Here is a 9,513-nt window from a genome sequence, read left to right as displayed (position 1 = left end):
TAGTCTATAGTCTAGTCTATAGTCTAGTCTATAGTCTAGTATATAGTCTAGTCTATAGTCTAGTCTATAGTCTAGTCTATAGTCTAGTCTATACTCTAGTCTATAGTCCAGTCTATAGTCTAGTCTATAGTCCAGTCTATAGTCTAGTCTATAGTCTAGTCTATAGTCTAGTCTATAGTCTAGTCTATAGTCTAGCCTATAGTCTAGTCTATGGTCTAGTCTATAGTGTAGTCTATAGTCTCGTCTGTAGTCTAGTCAATAGTCTAGTCTATAGTCTAGTCTATAGTCCAGTCTATAGTTTAGTCTATAGTCTAGTCTATAGTCTAGTCTATGGTCCAGTCTATAGTCTAGTCTATAGTCTAGTCCATAGTCTAAAGTCTTGTCTATTCCATTAAACTGAATCGAATTGAAAATGTGTTTTTATCACATTATTTAATCTAACTACAAAAACAAGATGTTTGTTTATTGTTATATAATCAAAAAAAAAAAAAAAACAAGAAATACATAATTAAATTTATTACACTTAACGCCCATAGACAAAAGAAAAAAAAACAATCACAAACGGTAGCGAATTCAATGGATTTGTATACAATTAAACCAATTGCTAACGAAAATACTCTATTTAAATAAATGTAAATCTTGATGTGTTTCGAATGATAAAATTAAACAATTTAGTACAAAATACCAATAAAAATGTTTGAACTGTATTGTTGTAACTGTTTGTTAAATTTGAAGACTGATACAAAATCGTGATTATCAGTTAAATTACAAATGTGTCTCCACAGCCGTCTATGAGCACTAGTAACAGTGGTGAATTTTTAATTTTGCATTAAATAATGAGGTAAATTTTGTTTTTGATTTTATATAGAAAACTTAACAATTGCAGGTGTAACTCGATGCTTAATGTAATGAAATCTATTACGATATTGAATTGTCAGCTAAAAAATTGGTATTTAATTGTAAAGAAAATAAATTTCTTTTGATTTGTTAAAATTAAGACCTTGAAGTGTTAAGTCGTTTGCTGTTCGAAACTTAAACGGAAGAAATAAGTTTTTTAAAAAATAGAAAAAAGGAAATTAAAAAAAAATTGTGTGTGAAATTACAAAATTTATATAAAATGAAAGTGAGTTCGATATTAAATTACTAAAAAGTGTTGCAATTAAAAAAAATAATCATTTTGTGTTTACAGATCCATATTTGTTTATTAGTCCTAATAATTGGAATATGTTTTACATCTTTAACTAAGGCCTATACCACTAGTCATACTGAAATGTAAGTAAAATAATGAATTTAAAGTTTATTTTTAAGGTCAAGATCCATCATAAAAAGTGTCATTTAGCTTCCTTAGACATTCTCATTTATTTAGCATTACAATAGTGCAGTTTCCTTTAAACATGGATGTTCCAACTCTGTACTTCCGTTGTAAAAAAATTAAGTTTTCATCCTATTCCATATAAAATTTTCGACTTTAAAATATTGATTACCCGACTTTAATCACGATGAATAGAAACCTAATCTAAAGTAGAATCAAACTGAACTAGAATGGAATTAAACTAGAACTGAACTAGAACTGAGCTAGAACAGAGCTAGAACTGAACTAGAACTGAACTAGAACTGAACTAGAACTAAACTAGAACTGAACTAGAACTGAACTAGAACTGAACTAGAACTGAACTAGAACTGAACTAGAACTGAACTAGAACTGAACTAGAACTGAACTAGAACTGAACTAGAACTGAACTAGAACTGAACTAGAACTGAACTAGAACTGAACTAGAACTGAACTAGAACTGAACTAGAACTGAACTAGAACTGAACTAGAACTGAACTTGAACTGGAACTGATCTAGAACTGAACTAGAACTGAACTAGAACTGAACTAGAGCTGAACTAAAACTGAACTAGAACTAATAATCCTTTAAGGGGTCTTGAACTCAATATCGTGCTTCTTTTTTCACGTATATCTTTTTTTTTCCAGTGTTAAACACACCGATTCCTTGGATCCCAGCAAAGATGGTTTTTGGTCTGAGAAAAAGTCCTGGAAATCTCGTTGGGTTAAATATTGGAAACCCAAAACCATTTATGTGCCCATATGGAAAAAAGTCTGGTCACCTATTATACAAAAGGAATGGGTACCTTTGCCTAACTCACCACCTGGTTGGACTAAATCGAGTAGTAATACAAAATTCAGTGAATACAAATATTAAGATAAAAACAATTTAAAAAGTCAATTTTAGAATTAAGTTTAAAAGTTAAAGGAAGGAGTGTGACTAAAATTTTCCTAATAACCATGTATTTTTTGTATTGTATTGTTAACAAACTTGCCATATTGTTCCCTAATAAATAATTTAACTATTTATTTATAAATTTTTACAAAATTTTTGCTTTTTATATCAGTAAAAAACTTAAGTTTTCATTCAGTTTTTATTTACTTTAGTTTGTACCTTATAAATTAAACTAAAAACTAAGAAAGTTAAAGTTAACTTTCCAAATACAATAAAAATTAATAATTATAATTTAATTTAAAAATAAAATAAAATAATTTAAATTGAAATATATGCACGGGAGTAAAGGCAGCGTACAAAAGAGACAGTGTTAGAGAGCATTTTGTGTTTGAAAGAGAACTTAAACTACAGACAGCACTAGAGATGAGAAGGAATAAAATGGAAAAGAAGAACAGCTTGGAAAGATTAAGTTATAATACTTATATACAAAGTTTTACAGAGTTTTAGCAAAACAGAGGAAATATGGAAAAATATGTGTGGAAAATAATGGCTGGTTAATTATTTAACGATTAGCTAGACTTGATTTCACGCTGCCGGAAATTTGAGTGGCTGTTGGCTAGCGTCCTGTGCATTATCGGCAGGTTTATTTTGAAAATCTGTACTTTGTACCGGTTGCAATTGGGTGGATTTATTAGCTGTACTATCATCACGTTTCCACACCACTTTATCATTGTTTTGGCCATCTTTACGATCCCAGCCATGACCATGTTCTATGGCATGAATATGCTCGATTTCATGACCATGTTCTATCTCATGACCATGTTCTATCTCATGACCGTGATGATGGTGATGTGCCTCATGATGATCATCGATGGGGAACCATTCGGATATAATAACTGGTTTCCAGATTTTCTTCCAATCCGGCACCCAAACCTCTTTCCAGCCAGGCACCCATATTTGTTTCCAGGCTTCCTTCCATTCGAGCTTCTTATCCTCCACCCAGATTTGTTTCTTGGCTGGTTTCCAGATTTTAACCCAGGCTTCCTTCCATTCGAGTTTTTTGTCGGGTACCCAGATTTGTTTCTTGGCTGGTTTCCATATCTGCTTCCATTCTTCTTTCCATTCGAGTTTTTTGCTTTCTACCCAGATTTGTTTCTTGGCTGGTTTCCATATCTGCTTCCAGTCCTCTTTCCATTCCAACTTTTTGCTAGGCACCCAAATTTGCTTCTTAGCTGGTTTCCATATCTTCTTCCAGTGGGATTTCCACACCAATTTCTTTTTCCACAAATCATGACTAGTATATTCCCAACCTTCGTGATCTTTGCCCAAATATTTCTCACCGGGTATGCCCACTTTAATCCATTCTGGAGTCCAATATTGTTTCCATTCTGGTACTTGTATTTCCTTCCAGGCTGGTACTTGTATTTCTTTCCATACTGGCACCCAAATCTGTTTCCAAGCTGGCACTTGTATATCTTTCCAGGCTGGTACTTTAGTGGGCACCCATATGGGTCTCCAGATCTTCTTCCAATCGGGCACTTGTATCTCTTTCCATGCCGGCACCTGCACCTCCTTCCAAACTGGCTTCCAGATTTGTTTCCAAGCCGGCACCTGTATATCTTTCCAAGCTGGCACTTTTACGGGCACCCAGACAGGTTTCCAGATCTGTTTCCATTGTGGTATCCAAATTTGTTTTTTCGCTGGTTTCCAAATCTTCTTCCAACCCTCTTTCCAAGTTACTTTCTTTTTCCAAAAACCAGGATTATGTTCATGATGATGATGATGGTGTTCATGATCATGTACATGATGTAGATCGTGTAGAGCCTCTAAATCGATTCTTTGCTGTACTACTTGGTTATTTTGAACTGGTACTAAAGCTGGTTGTGGAACGATTTGTTGTTGCACTATATGGGCAGTTGGCACTTGTGATTCTGCGGCTTGTTGATCGAATACAAATCTATTTGGTGTAGACTCCTGCTGTTGTTGTTGTTGCTGTGTTGGTTGAGGCTGTAGTTGTTGTTGTTGCTGTTGGCCATTTGGTAAAGCTTTACTGTGGACCAAAGTGCCCAAGAGTAGGACACTAAATGCTGCTAACTGTAAAGAGAGAAGAAAAAAATTGGGTTTTTGTAATTAATTCGTTATGGTTTACTGACGGATCAATTGACTAATGTGTGATCTTGTTCATTGACATTTTATTGAACTGATATTGACTAGTGTATAACTATTGATTTGTCTAGGAACTACTTTAGTCATTTGATTAATTTATGAACAAGTTTATTAACTAGTCTATTGAATAGTCTATGACTAGTCTATAGAATAGTCTATTGACTAATCTATTGACTAGTCTATAGAATAGTCTATTGAATAATATATTGACTAGTCTATTGACTAGTCTGTTAACTAGTCTATTCACAAGCCTATTTACTAGTTTAGAGTCGAATTTATTCACTAGTCTATCTTCTACATTATTCATTAGTCTATTCAAAAGTCAAAGGGTTAGACTATGAACTAGTTTATGAACTACTCTATTGGGTAATCGATGGACTGTAGTAGTTGGACTGACTGTATTGACTAATCTAAGGACTAGTCTACTGACTTGTCAAGGAACTAGTCTATAGACAAGTATATTGACTTGTGTTGACTTGTTAAGGGACTATCCTATGGGTTAGTGTATTCACTTGTCAAGGAACTAGTCTATTGACTTTTCAAGAGACTTATCTATTGACTAGTCAAGGACTCTGAGCTTCTGAGCTTCTCTGAGCTACTCTACTAACTAGTCCATTGACTTATCTGTTAACTAGTCTTCTAACTAATCTATTGACTAGTCTAGAGTGTTCTATTGACTAGCCATTAACTAGTCTATAAACAAGACTATAAACTATTTCATAGAGTTGTCTATTGACTACTATATGAACTAGTCTATAGACAAGAGTACTGATATGTTATTTTGCCAAATCAAAGGATAAGTTGATGTATTAGTCTACTACTACTAGTTTATTGATTAGTCGTTGGACTAGTCTATTGTGTAGTCTATGTACATGTGTTTTGACTACTTCATGGTCTAGTCTACTGATTTGTCAAGGGTCGATTGACAAGTCGATTGACTTGTCAAGCGATTAGTCTATTGAGTATTCAAGGGATAAGTCTATTACTAGTCAAGGAAGTAGTCTATGAACTACTCTATTGATTAGTTTATTGACTTATCTATTAACTAGTCTTCTGACTTATCTATTGAATATTCTATACTAGTCTATTAACTAGCCTATTAACTAGTCTATAAACAAGACTATAAACTATTTAATAGAGTCTTTTAATGACTATATGAACTAGTCAATTAATTAGTCTATAGACTAGACTACTGACCAGTATTTTCACAAATTTATTGGCTAGTCAATAGGCTACTGATTAGTCTATTAATAAGTCTTGTGACAAGTGTATTGTGTAGTCTATGTACAAGTCTTGTGATTACCCTATGGTCTAGTTTATGACCTATAGACAAGTTTATTGTCAAGTCTATTGACTAGTCTATGACTACAAACTAATCTACTAGTGAAAATTGTTATTATTGTATAAATTTTCTAAAAAAAAAATAAGTTTTTAAAAATAATTCTCAAAAAATTAAATAAAAATCTATAAATTCAAGAAAAAAAATCAACCCTCGTTTTAAAGAAAGTGTGCATTGGTGGTGGTTGCATTCATGACCCACCTCAACATGATTTTTATTAAAAAATTATTTATTCAAAATTCATACCAAAAACCGAACATCAATATTCAGCGCTTTACAGACTTCATTATGACAATCGAGTGTGTGTCTGAAGTCTTTTGTTTTTGGCATTTTTTGTTTTATATTTTTCAGGTAACATTGATTGGTTAAGCAGATAGATATTATGTAAACTATAAAATTATTATACACCATTATATTTTACAAAGTTAATAATGAAATGGTTATTGCATCCTTAATGATTATTTAATAAAATTTATATGATTGGCAAAAGTTTTTTGAAATGCAACATTTTTTTTTATAAAATAGCAAAACTTGACCAAACTTAACATGTAAATCTTTTGTTTTGTAATTGTATTAAGACAATAAGTTGATAATATATTTTTAATAATTTAAAATTAAAATTAAAAGCAAAAGTATTTCATTTTGTTTAAAACTAATTTACAAGTTTGTGTCTTAAATCTTTTGTTTTCACTTGAAAGCATTTTTAACAAACTGTTCGTAAATCATGCAAAATTTCAAATAAATTATAATAATTAAAAACATCTTCCAACATATTTCCTTCAAATAATTAGTTCATATTTTATAAAAAAAAATATTACAAAAATCTAGGTCAACGAAAACTCCAGAGTCAGTGTACTCTTAAATGAAATCAAACCAAAATCAAAAACAAACAGTTTCATTTAAATAACAAACGTAAACTTCAACCATTAAGATGAATCAACTTTTATTTTATATGGTAATTATTACACAATTTCTTTTTTTGTTTGTTTTTATTTTGTTTAAAAATAGTTTACTTCGCACAGTAACAGTAACAGTGTGTGTAGAGACGTCACTTAATGTTAATTTAAATACATATTAATTTTTTCTACATGACAAAATTCAATCATATCTCAGAAAATAAATATTTAAACAAAAGTGTTGTGGGTTGTTGATATTTCATCTTTATTGTTGAGATGACCTTGGTTATTATTTGCTTTAATAACTTTTTGTAGCAATTTTTTCTTTTGGGAATATTTGATAATTTCATTTAAAATAATTTAACATAATGTCTAGTAGCGACAACAGATTTATTAGCATATTTATTAGATTTTATTTCCTTTAATTATAAGTGTCTGGAAATTAAGAATAATAATACATTTTCTTCATAAATAATCTGCCAAAAAGAATTGTTCTCAGAAAAGAAGAATCATTCTTGAGATATCATCTCATAATTTCTCTATTTTATATTTCCGTAATATTTTCTATGTCTAGCTATATTTCGTCTTTGCTATTATAAAGTAGACTATAGACTAGTTAATATACTAGATTATAGGCCAGACAATAAACTAGACTATAGACTAGACTATAAACTAGGCAATAGACTTGACTTTAGACTAGACTATAGACTAGACTATAGACTAGACTATAGACTAGACTATAGACTAGAATATAGACTAGACTATAGACTAGACTATAGACTAGACTATAGACTAGACTATAGACTAGACTATAGACTAGACTATAGACTAGACTATAGACTAGACTATAGACTAGACTATAGACTAGACTATAGACTAGACTATAGTTTAGACTGTAGACTATAGCATACACTAGACTGTTGACTACACTATATACTAGACTGTTGACTAGACTATAGACTAGACTGTTGACTAGACTATATACTAGACTATATACTAGACTGTTGACTAGACTAAGGACTAGATTATAGACTAGACTATAGTCTACACTATAGACTAGACTTTATAATAGACCATATTCTAGACTATAGACTACTAGTTAATATGGACTAATCAGTGGACTATTTCAAAGATTAGTCAATAGACCAGTTTATAGTCCAGTCGATCGACAAGACATTGGACTAATTCATAGTCCACTTTATAGAGTACTCATAGTCTATTTCATTAACTACTTTATAAACCATGGACTACGTATTAGTGTAGTCATTAGAAAATTTCGTATATTAGTACATATACTAGTCCATGTAATAATAATATAACGGAACTACACACCTACACAGTAATCAGTTAACTTCAATAAAATACTTCATTTAATATTCAACTAGATCGATTAATCGGTTATCCAAAAAAATAAACATCACTATTTATAACATATTTATTTTAAATTATTAAATAATATTTAAATAATTCGAACTTTTTTCCTGTTTAGAGTCTGCGTCAAGTCTGCACTACCGCCTCAACTTAAAAATAAACAAAATTGTGTTAATTTTTTTTTTAACAACTTGTATACATATGTGTATGGTGGAGGTTAACAATTTTTTTTGGTTAAGTTTGCTTAAGATTATTGCCAAATTTATTATGGTAATAATTTGGTAGAAAAAAATATATATTACAAAATTGTATAATTTCTTGTTATTAGAGCCTTGATGGTAGAGTTACGTATGCGGCGGATATTATTTGCTCCATATTTGATACTCATATGTAAATATTAAATGGAACCAAACAAATTGTAATAATCGCCAACATAATGTTAGAGGGGAAGTGTTAATTTAACTATAACGTTTTTTAAATTTTACCAAGAAAAAAAAATGAAATAAAAATAAACATCTAGAGAGAGAGAAAGTAAAAAGAAACAGTTACTGGATACAAAAATCGATGCAGTTAGAGGGAAAAGGAGGGTTGAGATTTCATAGTATTATGACTACAAAAACATATCGTAACGAATGTTACAAAACTTTGTGGGCTACTGCTTGTTTTTCGATTACATCTATGTACATATGCTGCCAGTTGTCTATTCCTTTAGGATTACTTTAACGAATTGTAATTTTGCTTTGATTTGCTTTGCTAGTTACAGACAAAACACTTGTTTCCTTAATGGGTTTCCTTAAGAGTTAACCTGTATCGTTTAGTGTTGCATATGTTGAAAAGATGAAAGTAATTTTGAATAGTTGTGTTACTGATTGCGATTACATCATGGTTGTTTGTTTTTTATTTTTTTGGGAGGAAAGTGAGGAAAGAGTAACTTTAAAGTGGTGGTATCTTTTGGTTAAATGTGTTAATGATTTAGCAAATATGATGTGGTATAATGATAAATACTTTTAATAAAGTGAACGACTGAATGAATAAATGAATGAATGATTGTTTAACGTGTTGCTGAATTAATGTTGCATTTAACATTTTTGTGTGTGTTTTTTTGCACTCTTGAGATTTCAATTGTTTATTTTATTTTTACTTTTAATCCAATTTATTTTGGCATGAGAAGAAATGTTATTTTGAATTACATCATAGTTGTTGGTTTGACTCTGAAAATGATGTATTTGATTTTGATTTATGGCTTTTGAACTTTAAATTGGGTTAAAAAAGTTTTTGTGTGTAAGGAAATTGTAGCTAATAATGTTGGTAACAATATTATAGAGAGATTTTGTTAGGTAGACTTGGCAGTACCTGGTACCTATGCTGCATGTAGAGTGTAGATTAATTAGATTAATACTTACTAACATACTTACTAACTAACTAACTAACTTACTAACTAACTAACTAACTAACTAACTAACTAACTAACTAACTAACTAACTAACTAACTAACTAACTAACTAACTAACTAACTA

The 9,513-nt window shown here is 30.6% G+C and overlaps 2 protein-coding genes across 2 annotated transcripts in view; one reads left to right on the top strand and one right to left on the bottom strand.

The window, feature by feature from the left end:
- Window positions 1-532: 532 nt before the first annotated feature.
- LOC111688718 lies at window positions 533-2,234 on the top strand. The gene is made up of 3 exons (XM_023451220.2): window positions 533-1,123; window positions 1,190-1,272; window positions 1,978-2,234. The coding sequence occupies exons 1-3, from the start codon at window positions 1,118-1,120 to the stop codon at window positions 2,204-2,206; spliced, it is 318 nt and encodes a 105-aa protein (XP_023306988.1). The 5' UTR covers window positions 533-1,117; the 3' UTR covers window positions 2,207-2,234.
- Window positions 2,235-2,358: 124 nt separating this feature from the next.
- The window catches only part of LOC111688716, an 8,914-nt gene continuing 1,759 nt past the window's right edge, over window positions 2,359-9,513 (bottom strand). Inside the window, exon 2 of the mRNA XM_023451219.2 lies at window positions 2,359-4,318. Coding sequence (XP_023306987.2) covers window positions 2,810-4,318 — 1,509 coding nt within the window. The 3' untranslated portion in view covers window positions 2,359-2,809. The remainder of the gene's footprint in view (window positions 4,319-9,513) is intronic.

Source organism: Lucilia cuprina, chromosome 6, assembly GCF_022045245.1.
Source record: "Lucilia cuprina isolate Lc7/37 chromosome 6, ASM2204524v1, whole genome shotgun sequence".
NCBI classification, from domain to species: domain Eukaryota; kingdom Metazoa; phylum Arthropoda; class Insecta; order Diptera; family Calliphoridae; genus Lucilia; species Lucilia cuprina.
This window is presented reverse-complemented; position numbering and strand designations above follow the sequence as displayed.